At 48.7% G+C, this 23,122-nt stretch overlaps 1 protein-coding gene across 2 annotated transcripts in view; it reads right to left on the reverse strand.

Annotated features, from left to right (window-relative positions):
• PCGF2 (polycomb group ring finger 2) overlaps window positions 1-23,122 on the reverse strand; it is a 163,712-nt gene that overhangs the window by 14,017 nt on the left and 126,573 nt on the right. For both annotated transcript variants that reach the window (XM_063959697.1, XM_063959698.1), the window contains exons 4-7: window positions 11,519-11,574; window positions 10,697-10,747; window positions 9,870-9,981; window positions 9,703-9,745 (exon numbers count right to left, since the gene is read on the reverse strand). In XM_063959697.1, coding sequence (XP_063815767.1) covers window positions 9,703-9,745; window positions 9,870-9,981; window positions 10,697-10,747; window positions 11,519-11,574 — 262 coding nt within the window. The remainder of the gene's footprint in view (window positions 1-9,702; window positions 9,746-9,869; window positions 9,982-10,696; window positions 10,748-11,518; window positions 11,575-23,122) is intronic.

Genomic DNA, 23,122 nt, shown 5'->3' on the forward strand with positions numbered 1-23,122 from the left:
GCATCGGATAGTGGGGCATTTTCTTTTGTTGTGCAGGACCATAAGGTAGGAACGATGACTTACCCGCGGTAGCCGTAGATACCAGGTTAGTGAGGCCGTCACCAAACAAGACACTACCGTTAAACGGCAGAGACTCCATAGTCTTCTTAGAGTCAGCATCAGCATTCCATTAATGAATCCACAATGCCCTCCTAGCCGAGACTGCCATGACATTGGCCCTTGATCCCAAAAAGGCCAATATCCCTTGCAGCTTCCTTTAGATAGGCTGCAGTGTCCCTGATATGACCCAGTGTCAAAAGCACGCTATCCCTGTCCAGGGAATCTATATCAGATGACAAGTTATCTGCCCACTTTTCAATAGCGCTACTCACCCATGCCGATGCAACGGCAGGCCTGGGCAGCGTACCTGTAGTGACATAAATGGATTTTAGTGTATTTTCCTGCTTACGATCCGCAGGATCCTTTAGGGCTGCCGTGTCAGGAGACGGAAGCGCCACCTTTTTGGACAGACGCGATAGAGCTTTGTCCACCGTGGGGGTTGACTCCCACTTTTCCCTGTCCCCAGAGGGGAACGGATATGCCACCGGAATTCTCTTGGGAAACTGTAACTTCTTGTCAGGATTTTCCCAAGCTTTTTCAAAAAGAGCGTTCAGTTCATGAGAGGGAGGAAACGTCACCTCAGGTGTCTTTCCCTTAAACATGCAGACCCTAGTATCAGGAACAGCAGGGTCTTCCGTGATATGTAATACGTCTTTTATCGCCACAATCATGTACTGAATGCTCTTAGCCAGTTTAGGATTCAATCTGGCATCACTATAGTCGACACTGGAATCAGATTCTGTGTCGGTATCTGTATCCGCTATCTGGGTAAATGAACGCTTCTGTGACCCCAAGGGGGTCTGAACTTGCGACAATGCATCCTCCACGGATTTTTTCCATGTCTGGTTCTGAGACTCAGATTTATTTAATCTCTTATTCAACCGAGCCACATTTGCATTCAAAACACTCAACATATTTACCCAATCAGCCGTCGGCGGTGCTGACACGGTCACTCCCACAGTCTCTTCTGTCCCCACTCCAGCCTCCTCCTGGGAAGAGCACTCAGCCTCAGACATGTCGACACGCGTACCGACACCCACAACCACACTGGGGCTATAGGGGACAGACCCACAGCAAAGCCTGTTAGAGAAACACAGAGGGAGTTTTGCCAGCTCACAACCCAGCGCCTATCCCGGTACTGAAACGATTAAAATAATGCCTCAGACCTGTTAGCACTTTTATACTAATAAAACAGCACCAAAATACTGTGTGTTACTTGTACAGCAGTGTAGGAGGTCAGGACCAGCGTCTCTGCAGCTCTGTGAAGAGAAAATAGGATTTTAATACCTACCGGTAAATCCTTTTCTCTTACTCCGTAGAGGGTGCTGGGGACTCCGTAAGGACCATGGGGTATAGACGGGATCCGCAGGAGACATGGGCACACTATAAGACTTTGAATGGGTGTGAACTGGCTCCTCCCTCTATGCCCCTCCTCCAGACCTCAGTTAGAATACTGTGCCCAGGGAGACTGACATTTCGAGGAAAGAATTTATTGTTTAAACACGGTGAGTGTCATACCAGCTCACACCACGAACATACCGCAAAACGTGGCATTCAATAGAATGCCAGCCAACGGCATGAACAACACACAGCCACATGCTGAGAGACTATGTAACACAACCAGTGTGTCAACACAACCAATAATAAGACACCGCATGCCATGGCATGCACAACGTCAGCAACAGCCTGACAAAAAAGAGACACCCCAAGAGTGTAACCATAACCAATAACTGCAGACAGTACGCACTGGGACGGGCGCCCAGCATCCTCTACGGACTAAGAGAAAAGGATTTAACGGTAGGTATTAAAATCCTATTTTCTCCTACGTCCTAGAGGATGCTGGGGACTCCGTAAGGACCATGGGGTTTATACCAAAGCTCCCAACCGGGCGGGAGAGTGCGGATGACTCTGCAGCACCGACTGAGCAAACGCAAGGTCCTCATCAGCCAGGGTATCAAACTTGAAGAATTTTTCAAAAGTGTTTGAACCCGACCAAGTAGCTGCTCGGCAAAGCTATATTGCCGAGACGCCTCGGGCAGCCGCCCAAGAAGAGCCCACCTTCCTAGTGGAATGGGCCTTTACCGAATTTGGTAACGGCAATCCAGCCGTAGAATGAACCTGCTGAATCGAGTTACAGATCCAGCGAGCAATAGTCTGCTTAGAGGCAGGAGCGCCAACCTTGTTGGCTGCATACAGGACAAACAGAACCTCTGTTTTCCTAACCCTAGCCGTCCTGGCTACATAAATATTTAAGGCCCCGACTACATCCAGGGACTTGGAGTGCTCCAAGTCCCCCGTAGCCACAGGCACCACAACAGGTTGGTACATGCGAAAAGACGAAACCACCTTAGGTAGAAATTGAGGACGAGTCCTCCATTCCGCTCTATCCACCTGGAAAATCAGGTAGGGGCTCTTGTGAGACAAAGCCGCCAATTCGGACACCCGCCTTGCAGATGCCAAGGCCAATAACATGACCACTTTCCAAGTGAGAAATTTCAATTCAACTGTTTGAAAAGGCTCAAACCAGTGCGATTTAAGGAACTGTAACACTACGTTAAGGTCCCAAGGTGCCACCGGGGGCACAAAAGGAGGCTGGATGTGTAGCACTCCCCTTACAAAAGTTTGGACTTCTGGGAGAGAAGCCAATTCCTTCTGGAAGAATATAGACAGTGCCGAAATCTGTACCTTAATGGAGCCTAACCTTAGGCCCATATCCACTCCTGTTTGTAGAAAGTGGAGAAAACGGCCCAAGTGGAAACCTTCCGTAGGAACATTCCTGGCTTCACACCAAGATACAAACTTTCTCCAGATACGGTGATAATGTTTCGTCTTCACTTCCTTCCTAGCCTTTATCAGAGTAGGGATGACTTCTTCCGGAATACCCTTCTCCGCTAGGATTCGGTGTTCAACCGCCATGCCGTCAAACTTAACCGCGGTAAGTCTTGGAACACGCAGGGCCCCTGCTGCAACAGGTCCTCTCTGAGAGGAAGAGGCCACGGATCTTCTGTGGGCATCCCCTGAAGATCTGAATACCAGGCCCTTCGAGGCCAATCTGGAACAATGAGTATTGTCTGCACTCTTGTTCGTCTTATGATTCTCAATATTTTTGAGATGAGAGGCAGAGGAGGGAACACACAGATTGACTGAAAACACCCATGGTGTTACCAGGGTGTCCACCGCTATTGCCTGAGGGTCCCTTGACCTGGCGCAATACCTCCAAAGCTTCTTGTTGAGGCGTGATGCCATCATGACTATTTGAGGAAGCTCCCAACGACTTGTTATCTCTGCAAAGACTTCTTGATTAAGTCCCCACTCTCCTGGATGGAGATCGTGTCTGCTGAGGAAGACTGCTTCCCAGTTGTCCACTCCCGGAATGAATATCGCTGACAGAGCGCTTACGTGATTTTCTGCCCACCGCAGAATCCAGGTGGCTTCCGCTATTGCCACTCTGCTCTTTGTACCGCCTTGGCGGTTTACATGAGCCACAGCTGTGACGTTGTCTGATTGAACCAGAACCGATAGGTCGCGAAGAAGATTCTCCGCTTGTCGTAGGCAGTTGTAAATGGCCCTTAATTCCAGTATGTAGATGTGTAGGCAAGCCTTCTGGCTTGACCACCGTCCCTGAAAATTCCTTCCTTGTGTGACTGCTCCCCATCCTTGAAGGCCCGCGTCCGTGGTCACCAGGACCCAGTCCTGAATGCCGAACCTGCGACCTTCTAGAAGATGAGCACTCTGCAGCCACCACAGAAGAGACACCCTGGTCCTGGGGGACAGGGTTATCTTCTGATGTATTGGAAGGTGAGACCCGGACCACTTGTCCAGAAAGTCCCACTGAAAAGTCCTCGCCTGAAACCTGCCGAAGGGGATGGCCTCGTAGGTCGCCACCATTTTCTCCAGTACTCGAGTGCATTGATGGACTGACACTCTTTTTTGTTTTAACAGGTCTCTGACCCTGTTCTGGAGTTCCTGGGCTTTTTCCATTGGAAGAAAAACCCTCTTCTGTTCTGTGTCCAGAATCATGCCTAAGAAAGACAGCCGAGTTGTTGAAACCAACTGTGGCTTTGGTAGATTTAGAATCCAGCCATGTTGCTGCAGCACTCTCAGGGAGAACGACACGCTTTTCTGCAACTGTTCCTTTGATCTCGCTTTTATCAGGAGATCGTCCAACTACGGGATAATTGTGACTCCTTGCCTGCGCAGGAGTACCATCACTTCCTCCATTACCTTGGTGAAAACCCTTGGGGCCGTGGAAAGCCCAAACGGCAACATCTGAAATTGGAAATGACAGGCCTGTACAGCGAATCTCAGGTACGCTTGATGAGGAGGATAAATGGGGACATGAAGGTATGCATCCCTTATGTCTAGTGACACCATAAAATCCCCCCCTTCCAGGCTGTAGATCACTGCCCTGAGCGATTCCATCTTGCACTTGAACCTTTTTAAGTACAGGTTCAGGGATTTTAAGTTGAGAATGGGTCTGACCGAGCCATCCGGTTTCGGTTGCCCCAAATAGGGTTGAATAGTACCCTTTTCCCTGTTGCATTAAGGGAACCCTAATATTCACTTGCTGTAGACACAGCTTTCGAATTGTAGCCCACACTATCTCCCGCTCTGGGGGATACGCTGGTAAAGCCGATATGAAGATTCGGCAGGGAGGCACGTCTTTGAATTCCAACTTGTAACCTTGGGACACAATTACCATCGCCCAAGGATCCACATCCGACCGAACCCAGACGTGGCTGAAGAGTCGAAGACGTGCTCCCACCGGATCGGACTCCGTGGAGCCCCAGCGTCATGCGATGGATTTAGTAGAAGCCGGGGAGGACTTCTGTTCCTGGGAACTGGCCGTAGCAGGCATTCTTTTTCCCTCTACCCTTACCTCTGGCGAGGAAGGAAGAGCCCCGACCTCTTCTGGACTTATGCGACCTAGAGGACTGCATCTGATACTGCGGCGTTTTCTTTAGCTGTGGGGGAACATAAGGCAAAAAAAGGTAGATTTACCCGCGGTAGCTGTTGAAACCAGGTCCGCGAGACCTTCCCCAATTAAAAGCTCACCCTTGTAAGGCAAAATTTCCATATGCCTCTTTGAGTCGGCATCACCCGTCCATTGGTATCCCTATCTAGGGTATCAATATCAGCTGACAAGTTATCTGTCCAAGCTGCTACCGCGCTACAAACCCAAGCCGATGCTATTGCCGGTCTGAGCAAAGCCCCCGTATGTGTATAAATTGATTTTAAGGTAGTTTCATGCCTGCGATCCGCAGGACCTTTCAGTGTCGCCATGTCCGGGAACGGTAGGGCCACCTTTTTTGGACAAGCGTGTTAAGGCCTTGTCGACCGTGGGTGATGATTCCCACCGTAACCTGTCCTTTGAGGGGAATGGATACGCCATAATAATTCTTTTGGGAATCTGCAGTTTTTTGTCTGGAGTTTCCCAAGCTTTTTCAAATAATACGTTCGCTCATAAGATGGGGGAAACGTTACCTCAGGTTTCTTTACCTTAAACCTGTGTACCCTCGTGTCAGGGACAGAGGAGTCATCTGTGATATGCAAAACATCTTTTATTGCAATAATCAAACAAACAATGAAAACTTTTTGCCACCCTTGGGTGTAACCTTGCATCATCATAGTCGACACTGGAGTCAGAATCCGTGTCGGTATCAGTGTCTACTATTTGGGACAGGGGACGTTTTTGAGACCCTGAAGGGCCCTGTGACACAGTCAAATCCTTGGACCCTGCTTTGTCCAATCTCTTATGTAATAAATTTACATTTGTATTTAAAACATTCCCCATGTCCAACCAATCAGGTGTCGGCGTTGCCGACAGAGACGCCACAATTATCTGCACCACCTCCTCCTTAGATGAGCCTTCCGCTTCAGACATGCCGACACACACGTACCGACACAACCCCACACACACAGGGATATTTATATGGAGACAGATCCCCAATAAGGCCCTTTGGAGAGATAGAGAGAGAGTATGCCAGCACACACCCAGCGCCACTGACACCGGAAATAGAATTCCCAGATAAAACAGCGCTTTTACATTATATATATATTATCACATTATATACACTCACTGCTGCTAATAAGTGCCCCCTTCCCCCTTCCCCTGTGTCTTCAGCAGGGGAGAGTTCGGGGAGCCAGCTCCATGCTGTGGAGAAAATTGCGCTTTCCGTGCTGAGGGACCAAGCTCCGCCCCCTCACCGGCGGGCTTTGGCCCCGCTCATTTTTACAATACTGGCGGGGGTTATGATATATGATATATAGTGCCTCTGTAGCCTATATATGTATGTTTGCCAGCCCTAGAGGTTTATTGCTGCCCAGGGCGCCCCCCCCTGCGCCCTGCACCCATCAGTGCCTTGTGTGTTGTGTGTGGGAGCTGCGCGCTTACCTCAGTGAAGATCTGAAGTCTTCTGCCGCCTTGAAGTCTTCTTTTCTTCTTATACTCACCCGGCTTCTATCTTCCGGCTCTGCGAGGAGGACGGCGGCGCGGCTCTCGGACGAACGGCAGGGTGAGACCTGCGTTCAGACTCCCTCTGGAGCTAATGGTGTCCAGTAGCCTAAGAAGCAGAGCCTATCACTTAAGTAGGTCTGCTTCTCTCTCCTCAGTCCCACAATGCAGGGAGCCTGTTGCCAGCAGTGCTCCCTGAAAATAAAAAACCTAACAAAATTATTTTTCAGAGAAACTCAGGAGAGCTCCCCTGTAATGCACCCTATCTCCTCTGGGCACAAGATCCAACTGAGGTCTGGAGGAGTGGCATAGAGGGAGGAGCCAGTGCACACCCATACTAAAAGTTCTTTATAGTGCCCATGTCACCTGCGGAGTCAGTCTATACCCCATGGTCCTTACGGAGTCCCCAGCATCCTCTGGGACGTAAGATATATATATATATATATATATTCCGGAACCGTCGAGTCCCTAGTGACATTAATGTGTTCTGAATGTGTATGACCATGTACTGAATGCCCCAGTTGTGGATCTACCAGGAAACATTATGGTCGACAGAAAACCTAGTATTCGTCGACAGCAGGGAGTAGTAACCAGGCAAAATAACATTCTTGCAACCCCGAGAGCTACAGGCCCATGGAACCATACCATACATATACATATAAATATATATACAGATATAAGGTAGTTACAGCATGTTAATTTACACCCAGTAACACCCAGTTGGTGCCGACAGGGTCACCCACATACTACTGTGTCTCCCATACAGTGTTTACTTTTGACAAGCATACAACTACCGACCTGCTGATACTGCATCTACTGAATCAAGTACCCACAGGCGTCGGCAATGCCGACAGTGATCCCCACAGCTGCTTGTGTCGACATATGTGGACTAAAATGCTATAGTGGGTATATCTGACAGGGAACACACAGAGATATATGCACAACACAATGATTACATGCCCATTTTTCTAAAATAGTGCTATATTCCCCTCTATATAACACTAAAACACTGTGCTCCCCCTCGTTTCTCATGGAGAAAATGGCGCTGAATCCTGTTGTGAGGGCTAAGCCCCGCCCATTCTCGGCACGCTTCAGCCCCGCTATTAATATAGCTTCATATGCTGGCGGGGGTCCATATTCAGTGCCTACGCACTGTATACATGTTTTTCCACACTCAACTGAGGTATATATTGCTGCCCAGGGCGCCCCCCCCCCCCCTGCGCCCTGTACCCTTGTAAAGCCGTTGGCGTGTGGAAGCAATGGCGCGCAGCGCGACCGCAGCTTTATACTGGCGGGGGTATCGTACACGGTGCCCGGGCACCGAATATGCATCTCTTGCCAGCGGAAAGACTATCAGTAACTTGCTGCCCAGGGCGCTCTTCCCCCAGCGCCCTGCACCCTGTGTGTGCAGTTGGTGTGTGGGAGCATGGAGCGCAGCGCGACCGCTGCGCTGTACCTCCGTTACTGAAGTCTTCTGCCGTCACTGAAGTCTTCTGCCTTCTGCATACTCACCCGGCTTCTTTCTTCTGGCTTCTGTGAGGGGGGTGACGGCGCGGCTCCGGGAACAAGCAGCTAGGCGCACCAAGTGATCGATCCCTCTGGAGCTAATGGTGTCCAGTAGCCTAAGAAGCAGGGCCTTTAACTCAGAAGAAGTAGGTCTGACTTCTCTCCCCTCACTCCCACGAAGCAGGGAGCCTGTAGCCAGCAGGTCTCCCTGAAAATAAAAAACCTAACAAAGTCTTTTCAGAGAAACTCAGGAGAGCTCCCCTAGTGTGTGTCCAGTCTCTCTGGGCACAGAATCTAACTGAGGTCTGGAGGAGGGGCATAGAGGGAGGAGCCAGTTCACACCCATTCAAAGTCTTATAGTGTGCCCATGTCTCCTGCGGATCCCGTCTATACCCCATGGTCCTTACGGAGTCCCCAGCATCCTCTAGGACGTAGGAGAAAATGGCGCGGATTAGAGCTGTGAGGGCTAAGCCACGCCCCCTTAATGGCGCGCTTCAGCCCCGCTATTTTTTAAAAATATTTATACTGGCGGGGCTCCGGTTTTAGTGCCCAGGCACTGTAAGCCTCTTTTGCCAGTCTATTTATTGAGGTTTTATGCTGCCCAGGACGCCCCCCGTGCCCTGCACCCTGTAGTGACGCTGTGTGTGTGGGAGCATGGCGCGCAGCGCGGCCGCTGTGCGGTACCTCAAAGCCGTCTTTGAAGTCTTCTGATCTTCTTCTACTCACCCGTCTTCTGGCTCTGCAAGGGGGGTGACGGCGCGGCTCCGGGAACGAGCATCTAGGCGTACCTAGCGATCAGACCCTCTGGAGCTAATGGTGTCCAGTAGCCTAAGAAGCAGAGCCTTGAAACTCACAGAAGTAGGTCTGCTTCTCTCCCCTCAGTCCCACGATGCAAGGAGCCTGTTGCCAGCAGGTCTCCCTGAAAATAATAAACCTAACAAAGTCTTTTTCTGAGAAACTCTGGAGAGCTCCTCAGTGTGCATCCAGTCTCACTGGGCACAGAATCTAACTGGAGTCTGGAGGAGGGGCATAAAGGAAGGAGCCAGTTCACACCCCTTTTAAAGTCTTAAAGTGCCCATGTCTCCTGCGGATCCCGTCTATACCCCATGGTTCTTGAAGCATCCCCTAGGACGTATGAGAAAACACATTGAAAAAGCTACTTTCACATAAAATAATTGAAAAAGCCAGATTCACATAATACACTTCAGCTCCCCTATGTGTCACTCCAGCCAATTCCCTCCTGTGTCAATCCTGCTAGCACCCCCCTATGTCACTCCAGCCAGCTCCGCATGAGTCACTCCTGCCAGCACCCTCCTGTGTCACTCCAGTCAGCTCTCCCATGTGTCACTACTGCCAGGACCCCCACGTGTCACTCCTGCTACCACCCTCCTATGTCACACCAGCCTGCTCCCCACGAGTCACTCCTGTTGTAGTAACATGTAAGTGTCGGGAGCCACATTTGAATAAAGAAAGCCACTGGTTGGCCACAGCTGCTCTGAGGCGCCGTGATTCAGTTAAGTTTGGGAACCACTGACCTAGACATTGTGGCAAGATAAGGTTAACCGCATGTGAGGAAGTCATAGTGATCTTAAGAAAGAGCAATGAAGAGTTGTGTTATCAAATGTCTTCTGCAGCTTGCTTACCTTCTCTAAATCTTCACTTTCCACTGAATCCCGTGTTTCATCTCTGGTAAAATAAATAAGAACAAACATAAAATATCAGCAAGCCACCAAGGTGGTTGACAATGTTGGAAAACTCAGCAGGCACACAATGATTAAGAGAGGACCACTCATCAGTCTTCCCTTCCTACCGGGCATCTTCTGAGAACTGGATAGACAGACTGATATTCTCCTCCTCCTGTACCAGCATCTCTCCACTCTCAGAGGCTTTTTCTCCTTGCTCAGTGCTGGAGGCACTGTTAGCTGTAAAAAAGAAAAATTCCACACCTATTATATGACATCAGTAGAGAATGGGAAAGCTATTTGCAACATTCATATAATTAAAAATGGCCTGATTTGGAGAATGCAAAATATACCTGTAAGGAGTTGGTCTGTACATGAAGCCATTTCACTACTACCGTCACGGGTCTGACCCAGGATTTGGAACACTGTTTCAAGCCAGACCAGAGACAAACCCCTTTTCAACCACAGCGCCGATCCGGGTTATTTCCATGGTGGTGCCATTCACACTGCACACAGGTGCGGTGCCGGCATTTGGAGATGGTATCTCCTTGTGCCTGGAAAGCGTCCTTGGACGAATGACCCAAGTTACTTATTTCCACTGCCACTCACCCGGGTCCTTGCTGTGTAAAACCCTGCTAGGATTCCCGGGTGACTGGACCCGAGTGGAGCCGTTTCCACTGGCGAAACTCCCGGGTTCTTGTGTGTTCATGTGCAGTTATCAAGTTAGTGGAAAATGGGTATTAGCTTTCTGTCCTGCAGAATAGAACAGGTCTCTGTGCATCCACAATTAGCCTACAAAGGCGGACTGCATGTACTTACCTAGGCAATCAATATACTAAATACAACTGAAGTTCTACCTCTGCCAAGGCCAGAAATGTTCATCTATAGATAACAGACACATAAATATTTTTGCTGCAAATGTTATTTTATATGAAGAGCACGTGGAAACACTCACCATCTGTACGTGCGTACGAGGCATAGAAATCCCGTCGCCGCTTCATCTCATCTGTGGTGGAGATACAGCTCTTTTCAGATTTACAGTCTCTTACGTAGATACAACTGCCAGTACCCAACATTAACCCCTCCACTCTGCCCCTCACTCCATTCATCACTAACTCAGTCACTATGCCCCCTACGCCGACAATGGTCCACCATAAGGCATGGAGTAATAACATGTTGCTTGATCAATAGAGAGGAATAACAGTATCCTCGTATACAGCATTGTGTAGAGGGGTAAGAGTATATCTTTCTGTAATGACAGACATGAAGGGTATTTGTGCATTAAGCCTATAGTATAGGGGTATGGTGGCAAAAAAACACAAACATTGTACTTGTTAGGAACTTGTCTATATGGATGCACTAGCCATTCTCATGGAAGCAGTATAGGGACGTGGTAATTGTAAATACCATTGTTTAGTTACGTATCTTTTAAGCCATTTGAGCCCACTGGCTGCAATAGAAACACATTAAGACTCATTATTTACACCCCCCAAATAGATACCCATACAGCTTTGTTATTTGTCCACCAAGCACATCTCCCTCTACCTGGTCCTTGAAACTGCTATGCATCATTTTCATGCTACAGGTCTTTGAAAATACCATTTATAAACAAGAATACATGCAAAATATCTAATCCAATAGCTGAGTGATGGAATTCTGGGCTTTGTAAAAGATCTGCAGCCAGCTGTAGTCAATGTACAACACGCATTTTTGTGGAAGATAAAATAACATGGAAGCAAGCAGTAAGTGTAGTAAGAGTTTATGCACATCTACTCACCTCTGAAGAGTCCTGGAACAAGCTTATATACAATATCTTGCAATGTTTTGTCTGACCTAAGCAGGTAAATAAATATACAGTAAACATACTAAGCTACAAATAACATAAGTGCAACACAAAATCCCATATTATTAAGGACCTGATTCGGATTTGGAGAAAAAAAAGCAAGTAACTTTGCACCTGGGCAAAACCATGTAGCGCTGTAACGTGCAGAGAGATTAAGCATCCAGTATTTACTCTGCACAGGAAGAATATAAATGTATTTGCTCCCCTTGAACTGCAACATGTTTTCTCTAACGTCCTAAGTGGATGCTGGGGACTCCGTCAGGACCATGGGGATTAGCGGCTCCGCAGGAGACAGGGCACAAAAATAAAGCTTTAGGATCAGGTGGTGTGCACTGGCTCCTCCCCCTATGACCCTCCTCCAAGCCCCAGTTAGGTTTTTGTGCCCGTCCGAGCAGGGTGCAATCTAGGTGGCTCTCCTAAAGAGCTGCTTAGAAAAAGTTTTTAGGTTTTTTATTTTCAGTGAGTCCTGCTGGCAACAGGCTCACTGCTACGAGGGACTTAGGGGAGAGAAGTAAACTCACCTGCGTGCAGGATGGATTTGCTTCTTAGGCTACTGGACACCATTAGCTCCAGAGGGAGTCGGAACACAGGTCTCACCCTGGGGTTCGTCCCGGAGCCGTGCCGCCGACCCCCCTTGCAGATGCCGAAGTTGAAGAGGTCCAGAGGTCCAGAAACAGGCGGCAGAAGACTTTCAGTCTTCATAAGGTAGCGCACAGCACTGCAGCTGTGCGCCATTGTTGTCAGCACACTTCATACCAGCGGTCACTGAGGGTGCAGGGCGCTGGGGGGGGCGCTCTGGGCAGCAATGTATTATACCTTTTATGGCTAAAATACATCACATATAGCCCTTGAGGCTATATGGATGTATTTAACCCCTGCCAGATCTCACAAACTCCGGGAGAAGAGCCCGCCGTTTTAGGGGGCGGGGCCTATTCTCCTCAGCACACGGCGCCATTTTCCTGCTCAGCTCTGCTGTGAGGAAGGCTCCCAGGCTCTCCCCTGCACTGCACTACAGAAACAGGGTTAAAACAGAGAGGGGGGGCACTTATTTGGCGATATGATTACATATGTGAAAATGCTATAAGGGAAAACACTTGTATAAGGGGTTGTCCCTGTATAATTATAGCGTTTTTGGTGTGTGCTGGCAAACTCTCCCTCTGTCTCCCCAAAGGGCTAGTGGGGTCCTGTCCTCTATCAGAGCATTCCCTGTGTGTGTGCTGTGTGTCGGTACGTGTGTGTCGACATGTAGGAGGACGATGTTGGTGAGGAGGCGGAGCAAATTGCCTGTATTGGTGATGTCACTCTCTAGGGAGTCGACACCGGAATGGATGGCTTATTTAGGAATTACGTGATAATGTCAACACGATGCAAGGTCGGTTGACGACATGAGACGGCCGGCAAACAAATTAGTACCTGTCCAGGCGTCTCAGACACCGTCAGGGGCTTGTAAAAACGCCCATTTACCTCAGTTGGTCGACACAGACACGAACACTGACTTCAGTGTCGACGGTGAAGAAACAAACGTATTTTCCTTTAGGGCCACACGTTACATGTTAAGGGCAATGAAGGAGGTGTTACATATTTCTGATACTACAAGTACCACAAATAAGGGTATTATGTAGGGTGGGAATAATCTACTTGTAGTTTTTCCTGAATCAGATAAATTAAAGTGTGTGATGATACGTGGGTTTCCTCCGATAGAAAATTATTGGAGGTATACCCTTTCCCGCCAGAAGTGAGGGCGAGTTGGGAAACACCCCTTAGGGTGGATAAGGCGCTCACACGCTTATAAAAACAAGTGGCGTTACCGTCTCCAGATAGCTGATAGGAAGCTGAAAAATATCCTAAGAAGTATATACACACATACTGGTGTTATACTACGACCAGCAATCGCCTCAGCCTGGATGTGCAGCGCTGGGGGGGCTTGGTCGGATTTCCTGACTGAAAATATTGATACCCTTGACAGGAACAATATTTTATTGACTATAGAGCATTTTAAGGATGCATTTCTATATATGCGAGATGCGCAGAGGGATATTTGCATTCTGGCATCAAGAGTAGATGTGATGTCCATATCTGCCAGACGATGTTTATAGACACGACAGTGGTCAGGTGATGCAGATTCCAGACGGCACATGGAAGTATTGCCGTATAAAGGTGGAAAATCCACTTTTGTTACCCCAAGTCACATCTCAGCAGAAAAGGACACAGTCTTTTCAGGCTCAGTCCTTTCGTACCCATAAAGGCAGGCGGGCAAAAGGCCAGTCATATCTGCCCAGGGTTAGAGGAAAGGGAAGAATACTGCAGCAGGCAGCCCATTCCCAGGAACAGAAGTCCTCCACAGCTTCTGCCAAGTCCGCAGCATGACGCTGGGGCCATACAAGCGGACTCAGGTGCGGTGGGGTGTCATCTCAAGAGTTTCAGCACGCAGTGGGCTCACTCGCAAGTGGACTCCTGGATCCTACACGTAGTATCCCAGGTGTACATTGGAAATTCGAGACGTCTTCCCCTCACAAGTTCCTGAAGTCTGCTTTACCAACGTCTCCCTCCGACAGGGAGGCAGTATTGGAAAAAAATTCACAGGCTGTATTCCCAGCACGTGATAATCAAAGTACCCCTCCTACAACAAGGGAAGGGGTATTATTCCACACTATATTGTGGTACTGAAGCCAAACGGCTCGGTGAGATCTAAAAGATTTGAACAATTACATACAAGGGTTCAAATCAAGATGGAGTCACTCAGAGCAGTGATAGCGAACCAGGACGATATGGTGTCACTGGATATCAGGGACGCTTACCTACAAGTCCAAATTTTGCCCTTCTCACCAAGGGTATCTCAGGTTCGTGGTACAGAACTGTCACTATCAGTTCAGACGCTGCCGTTTGGATTGTCCACGGCACCCCGGGTCTTTACCAAGGTAATGGCCGAAATGATGATTCTTCCTAAAAGAAATATGGACGCTTTCCTGATAAGGGCAAGGTCCAGAGAACAGTTGGCGGTCGGAGTAGCACTATCTCAAGTAGTTCTACGACAGCACGAGTGGATTCTAAATATTCCAAAATCGCAGCTTTTTCCGGCGACACGTCTAATGTTCCTAGGGATGATTCTGGACACAGTCCAGAAAATGATGTTTTCTCCCGGAGAAGAAAGCCAGGGAGTTATCCGAGCTAGTCAGGAACCTCCTAAAACCAGGAAAAGTATCAGTGCATCATTGCACAAAGGGTCCTGTGAAAAATGGTGGTTTCTTACAAAGCGATCCCATTCGGTAGATTTCACGCAAGAACCTTTCAGTGGGATCTGCTGGGAAAATGGTCCGGATCGCATCTTCAGATGCATCAGCGGATAACCCTGTCTCCAAGGACAAGGGTGTTTCTTCTGCGGTGGCTGCAGAGTGCTCATCTATGAAAGGGCCGCAGATTCGGCATTCAGGACTGGGTCCTGGTGACCACGGATGCCAGCCTGAGTGGCTGGGGAGCAGTCACACAAGGAAAAAATTTCCAGGGAGTGTGATCAAGTCTGGAGACTTCTCTCCACATAAATATACTGGAGCTAAGGGCAATTTACAAGGCTCTAAGCTTAGCAAGACCTCTGCTTCAAGGTCAGCCGGTATTGATCCAGTGGGACAACATCACGGCAGTCGCCCACGAAGACAGGGCGGCACAAGAAGCAGGAGGGAAATGGCAGAAACTGCAAGGATTCTTCGCTGGGCGAAAAATCATGTGATGACACTCTCAGCAGTGTTAATTCCGGGAGTGGAAAACTGGGAAGCAGACTTCAAGGGACACTCAGGCAATAGCGGTGGACGCTCTGGTAACACTGTGGGTGTACCAGTCATGGTATGTGTTCCCTCCTATGCATCTCATACCAAAAGTACTGAGAATCATAAGAAGGAGATGAGTAAGAACGATACTCGTGGTTCCGGATGGGTCAAGAAGGACTTGGTACCCGGAACTTCAAGAGATGCTCACGGAAGAACCGTGGCCTCTACCTTTAAGAAAGGACCTGCTCCAGCAGGGGCCTTGTCTGTTCCAAGACTTACCGCGGCTGCGTTTGACGGCATGGCAGTTGAACGCCGGATCCTGAAAGAGCATTCCAGATGAAGTCATCCCTATCCTGGTCGAAGCCAGGAAGGATGTAACCGCAAAACATTTTCACCGCAATTGGCGAAAATATGTTGCGTGGTGTGAGGCCAAGAAGGTCCCTACAGAGGAATTCCAACTGGGTCGTTTCCTACATTTCCTGAAAACAGGACTGTCTATGGGCCTAAAATTAGGGTCCATTAAGGTTCAAATTTCGACCCTGTCGAATTTCTTCCAGAAAGAACTGGCTTCAGTGCCTGAAGTTCAGACGTTTGTAAAAGGGGTACTGCATATACAGCCTCCTTTTGTGCCCCCAGTGGCACCTTGGGATCTCAATGTTGTTTTGAGTTTCCTAAAGTCACATTGGTTTGATCCACTCACCACTGTGGAATTAAAATATTTCACATGGAAGGTGAAGATTCTATTAGCCCTGGCTTCAGCCAGGCGTGTGTCAGAATGGGCGGCTTTATCATATAAAAGCCCTTACTTAATTTTTCATTCTGACAGGGCAGAATTGAGGACTCGTCCTCAATTTCTCCTTAAGGTGTTTTCTGTTTTTCACATGAACCAACCTATTGTGGTACCTGCGGCTACTAGGGACTTGGAGGACTCCAAGTTACTTGACGTTGTCAGGGCCCTGAAAATATAAGTTTCCAGGACGACTGGAGTCAGAAAATCTGACTCGCTATTTAGCCTGTATGCACCCAACAAGATGGGTGCTCCTGCTTCTAAGCAGACGATTGCTCGCTGGATTTGTAGTACAATTCAGCTTGCACATTCTGTGGCAGGCTTGCCACAGCCAAAATCTGTAAAAGCCCATTCCACAAGGAAGTGGGCTCATCTTGGGCGACTGCCTGAGGGGTCTCGGCTTTACAACTTTGCTGAGCATTTACTTGGTCAGGGGCAAACACGTTTGCTAAATTCTACAAATTTGATACCCTGGCTGAGGAGGACATGGAGTCTCTCATTCGGTGCTGCAGGGTCATCCGCACTCTCCCGCCCGTTTGGGAGCTTTGGTATAATCCCCATGGTCCTGACGGAGTCCCCAGCATCCACTTAGGACGTTAGAGAAAATAAGATTTTACTTACCGATAAATCTATTTCTCGTAGTCCGTAGTGGATGCTGGGCGCCCATCCCAAGTGCGGATTGTCTGCAATACTTGTACATAGTTATTGTTACAAAAAAATCGGGTTGTTATTGTTGTGAGCCGTCTGTTCAGAGGCTCCTACGTTTGTCATACTGTTAACTGGGTTCAGATCACAAGTTGTACGGTGTGATTGGTGTGGCTGGTATGAGTCTTACCCGGGATTCAATATCCTTCCTTATTGTGTACGCTCGTCCGGGCACAGTATCCTAACTGAGGCTTGGAGGAGGGTCATAGGGGGAGGAGCCAGTGCACACCACCTGATCCTAAAGCTTTATTTTTGTGCCCTGTCTCCTGCGGAGCCGCTAATCCCCATGGTCCTGACGGAGTCCCCAGCATCCACTACGGACTACGAGAAATAGATTGATCGGTAAGTAAAATCTTATTTTTTTCCCAGACACAAAGTTACTTGCTTTTTAAAAAAGTAAGAGTTATGGTAGATTTACCATTGTTAACTCTTTCTCTGCAAGGTACATTGGGTTCCACAGAGAAACACCAGGGTGTAGAGATGGATCTGGATCCAGGCACCAACAGGCAAAGCTTTAGATGTCCCAGGATGCATTGGGGCCTCCTCTATAACCCCGCCTCCAGGCACTGTGAGCTCAATTTTGTTAACCAGTCCAATGCAGGAAGCAGGCAAGAGAGAAGGCAGATATTAGTCACATAAGAACACAATCTCACGACAGGAGAAGGTACCAGTGGCTAATGCCATATAAACCCAAAGCCGCTAGGTGCATCAGCGTGGGTGCCCTGTGGAACCCAATGTACCTTGCAGAAAGAGTTAACAATGGTAAGTCTACCATAACTCTTACTTTCTGCAGCAGGTTACATTGGTTTCCACGGGGATGTCCTAAAGCAGTTCCTCAAGGGAGGAGACGCGCTTTAGCGGATATGAGAATCCGGCGTCCAAAGTAAGCATCCTGAGAGGCAAAGGTATCAAAGGCATAGAACCTAGGAAACGTGTTCACTGATGACCACGTAACCGCCTTGCACAATTGTTCTGAGGAAGCACCACGGCGGGCCGCTCAAGAAGGTCCAACAGACAGAGTAGAATGGGCCTTAATCGCAGCGGGAGCTTCCCGCGCATACGCATGTGAAATTACCATTCTAATCCATCTGGCCAAGGTTTGCTTATTTGCAGGCCAGCCACGTTTGTGGAAACCAAACAGGTCAAAGAGGGTCTAATAGACACACAGTCTAATAGAAAGCAGTCCTGTCAACATAGACATGGAGAGCCCTAACCACATCTAAAGAACGTTCTAAAGCCGACAAATCCAAAGAAATATAGGTCAGGACCACAATCTCTAACCACAATCTCTTGGTTAAGGTGAAATGATGACACCACCTTAGATAAATAACCAGGTCGAGTTCGGAGAACCGCCCTGTCACAATGAAAAATCAAAAGGGAGGACGACAGGACAAAGCGCCTAAGTCCGACACCCTTCCTGCAGAGGCAATAGCCAGCAAGAACAGGACCTTTGCCGTGAGCCATTTGAGGTGCACTGATTCAACAGGTTCGAATGAAGGCTCTTGTAGGGCTTTCAACACAATAGACAAGTCCCATGGAGCTACAGGCTAGACTTCTGGAAATTCTGAATCTATGGGCATCTTAATTCTTAGCAAAAGGTTGGGGTTTGGAGTCTGCACTGGATAAGATTGTTATGAACCAATTAAAAAAAAAAAAATGAATAGCAAAGAATTGATATTGACTAAAACCAACACTGAACCACTGGCTTTGCCTCACAGGTTTTATGCAATGGCATTTGGTTGGTGGTGCTCCCAGAGATTAGTTCAGAGCAAACTATTTTGTGGGGTTTGCAGAGGAGCAAAAAGACTGTTTAGTCTCTCTGGGGCACACTTTTTACATAATAATAAGGTAAGTATATAAGTAGCATCTTAATTCTTATCAGCACACCAGGTGAAGCAAGAATGCCACGTTCTGTAATAAATCCGGGCAGAGGCCAGTTTGCGGGCCTTCAGCATAGTCTGAATAACAGCCTCAGAGAACCCTTTTGACCTTAGGAGTGATGCTTCAAGAGCCACGCCGTCAAAGTCAGTCTGGCCAGGTCCGGATAGAGGCAAGGGCCTTGCTGTAGAAGGTCTTGATGCTGAGGACGCACTGGGCCACACCGGAGCGATCAGAATCAGCAGGCCTCCTTCTTGCTTGAACTTCCAAAGTACCCTGGGCAGGAGTGACACCGGAGGGAATATGTAAGGCAGCTGAAAGTTACACGGAACTGCCAATGCATTCACGAAGCTGCCTGTGGATCCCCGGTTCGTGATCTGAAGACTGGAACCTTGTAATTGTGTCAAGACGCCATGAGATCTACATCTGATAGACCCCACCAGGAGCTGAAAGAGTTCGGGATGAAGGCCCCACTCCCTGGAATGAAAGTCCCGACGACTGAGGAAGTTCGCTTCCCAGTTTAAGACGCCTGGAATGAACACTGCCGGTAGATGGCGTTCCGCCCAACAGAGGATTTTGGACACTTCCAACATTGCCATGCGGCTTCGAGTGCCGCCTTGATGGATTATGTACTCCACCTTGGTGGCGTTGTCTGACTGTGCCTGAACAGGCCTGTTCCATACCAGAGGCAGGGCAAGAGACAGTGCATTTTACACTGCTCTCAGTTCCAGAATATTGATTGGAAGTAGAGATTCTGACCTGATCCAACACCCTGAAACGAGTGTTGCTCCAACACCGCTCCCCAGCCCCGAAGGCTGGCGTCCGTTGTCAGTAGGACCCAGTTGGGGATCCAGAAGGGATGGCCCCTGCTCAATTGCTGGTCCTGGAGCCACAGGGTCAGCAACAGACGAACCTCCGGAGTCAAAGACCATTTGAGATCTGATCCGATGAGGTAGGCCGTCCCACTTGGAAAGGATCAATCATTGTAGAGGGTGGGAATTAAATTGATTTATCATGTCAAAGGGCGTCACGATCAGGCCAAGGACTTGCATTGCTGAGTGTAATGACACTCTAGGGCGAAGACAGAAGTGCCTTATCCTGTCCTGCAGCTTCAGGACCTTGTGTCTGACTGTGTGTGTCCAAGAGCGCCCCTAGGTGCACCATACGCTGAGCTGGGACCAGCGAGGACTTTTTCCAATTTATTAGCCACCCGCAGGCTTGCAGGAAATTTACCGTCCGTTGCAGATGACCGAGGAGAATTTCGTGTGAACTTGCCAGAATCAGCAGGTCGTCCAAGTATGGGAGGATTCTGATTCCCTGGTGACGTAGGTGTGCCGTCATTACGGCCATGACCTTGGTAAAGATCCGAGGAGCCGTAGCCAGTCCTAATGGCAGAGGCTGGAATTGGTAACGAAGGTCGCCAATAGCAAACCGCAGGAACTGCTGATGCGAGATGGCAATAGGAATATGCAGATATGCATCCTGTATATCCAGGTATACCATATAGTCTCCAGGTTCCATAGCCAGAACTATTGAGCGCAGTGTTTCCATACGAAACTTGGATACTCTCACAAACTTGTTCAAAGACTTGAGGTTGAGTATAGGCCGGAATGACCCATTGGGTTTCGGAGCCAGAAACAGGGTCGAGTAGTATCCTCTGCCCCTCTGGGACAGAGGATCCGGCACAACCACTACAGTTTTTAGGAGGGACTTTACAACCGTTTGCAGAGCTTGCGCTTTTAACGGGTCCGACGGTAGAGCTGTTGTGCAGAACTGGTGAGAGGAGACATCTTTTGAAGGAGACAGTGTACCCGTGAGAGACTACTTCCTGTACCCAAGCATCTAAAATCGGTCGTAAGCCAGATCTTGACAAACTTCAGAAGTCGGCCCCCCACCCTGGGGTCCCCCAAGGGGAGGCCCGCCCCATCATGCAGCAGGCTTGTCATGTTTTCCAACAGGCTGACGGGCTGCCCATGTCTGTTTTGCCTTAGGCTTGGAAGTTTTGGAAACGCGAGGTTGTCTAGGGTAAGACTGACCTTTCACTTTCCCTTGAGGCCGAAAGGAGCGAAAAGTGTCTTAGCAGCAGCTAGCTCCAACACAGTTTTATTCAGGTCTTCCCCCAAACAAAATGTCCCCTGTGAAGGGGAGGATTTCCACAGTCTTCTTGGAGTCCAAATCCACTTTCCACAACCTCAATCATAGTATGCAGCGCACCAGGACAGACGTAGCCGATGCCTTGGCCGCCAACACTTCCGCCTCAGAGGACGCTTCATGAATGTAAGAAGCAGCGGTGGTAGTACGAGACAGGTATTGTCTGGCAGTTTCAGAGATAACCTCGGGTAGCTCCTCCTCTAATGCCTGAACCCACACCTCAATACCTTTTGCAGCCCAGGAGTATATTCCAGGTATCCCTCAATACGCTTATCTGTCGGCTCCCTCAGTGAGGTGACAGTGGTTGGCACCACTAGGCGGGCGACATGAGAATCCACCTGCGGTGGAGTCTCCCATTTGGTACCCAACTCTGCAGGGAGAGGACAGCGAGCCAAAGCCCGTTTGGGAACAGGGAATTTCTTTCTTTCCAGGGGTAGCCCAGGGTTCCCATCTGATGTCCATTAAATGATCAGAATGGGGTAATACAGTTTTAACCACCTTCTGCTGTTTAAACTTGTCAGTTTTCTTTGCAACAGTAGTAGAATCCTCATCCTCAGTGATTTGCAGGATATGCTTAATAGCAACCACTAGGGCACAGATATCTATTAATAAGGGAGATTCCTCATCAGTAACACAGGATTCAGTGTTGGACAGGACAGCATTGCTCCCCCTCCTCTTCAGATGAAACATCAGAGAGGTTTGTAGACTGAGGAGGAAGCAGCCCGTGTGACCTGAGGCAGTTTTGTGTCTAACCAGAGACTGATTGAGTTGTAGCAGTTGAGTACACAAGTTTTCTGCCTAAGGCGGTTTTACCATAGGTACCATTTGTAGGTGTAGTGTCACAGGCAGCCCCCTAGGAGGCGCAAGAGGTTCCACCAGAGTACCCAGCATTGCAGTAAATGCTTCCCATGGCGGCACCTGACTAGGTGCAGGAGCTGCGGACGGAGTGGGAAGTAAACGACAAGCAGTCCAAAGACCACCCTGTAATGCCTCCTCCTCTGATAAATCCGTGGAGCACACTCTGCAAATTACAGGGGCTTCCACTGATTTTGCTGCCCTTTTTGTTAGACACTGCACAATGTAAACAAATGGGCTTGCACAGTACGATAATATAGCCACACAAATAGAATAACCTGTGGAATAAACAGACAGGGTATATGGTGACTGTAACACAGAAGTAATATACTTATATAGAGATATAGATAACCTCTGTGTATAACTACATTGCTTGACCCAAACGCACCTATACCAGGGTATAGATAGAATATAGTGATAGTTATAGCTGGGAAACACTGAAAGTGAAACCACACAGCAGAATAGGCACACAGTCACATGCAATGCTATAAGATGGCGCCCCGAGTCTCTGTGAGGCAGCTCCAGGTTGGGAAATCTGCTGTAGATGGCACCCTGAGCCAGGGGAGGGGCTACAGGTCAAGAGCCGCCTCCCCTATGCTGATCTTACACCCCAGGTACTATAGAGCCTTATTAAATTAGGTGTTCGTACACCAGACCTGTGCTCCTATTGCCCTGGTGGCCTAGTGGGGTCCCTGCTCGGTGACAGTGTCCACGCCAGCGCCGCGGTCCGTCTCCCTAGGCCGCGGACGGAACGTGATTTATTGGTGGGTCCCCATAGGAGACCCTCTTACCTGCCTCCCCGGTAGCAGGCACACAATCCTATAGAGTGGTCCGGGACTGTGCCTATGTCTGCGGACGTCCCCGCCAAAAGTACCCAGGAACCAGGCCAGCGGGAGTATGCAGCGATGCTTGGGAGGTGATGGAGCTGCAGAACTGAAGCCACCCTGACTTACAGTGCTGCTAGCTCAGAGAAAAAATTAAATTTTCAGTAAAAATCTAAACGTTTCCAGGGATGCCAGAGCAAAACGGAGCTCACAGTGCCTGGAGGCGGGGTTATAGAGGAGGCCCCAATGAATCCTGGGACAGCTAAAGCTTTGCCTGTTGATGCCTGGATCCGATCCATCGCTACACCCCGATGTTGCTCCGTGGAAACCAATGTAACCTGCTGCAGAAATGTTTCTTTTGCTTTACTTTACAAATCAGAATCGGGATTTTAGTCACTACTAAAGAACAAAGTTACTTTGCACAGATAAAATAATAAAATGTACAAACATTATATGTAAAAGGTTTGAAGAGTTATGTAGAACTAAAAAAAAGATATGGATGTATTTCCAAGATAATTTTTTTTTTCTTCTGATTAAAAGACTTCCTGGCTTTGTTTATGAGACAGGCAGGGAGCTG

The sequence above is a fragment of the Pseudophryne corroboree genome, chromosome 3 (genome assembly GCF_028390025.1).
Source record: "Pseudophryne corroboree isolate aPseCor3 chromosome 3, aPseCor3.hap2, whole genome shotgun sequence".
Classification (NCBI taxonomy): domain Eukaryota; kingdom Metazoa; phylum Chordata; class Amphibia; order Anura; family Myobatrachidae; genus Pseudophryne; species Pseudophryne corroboree.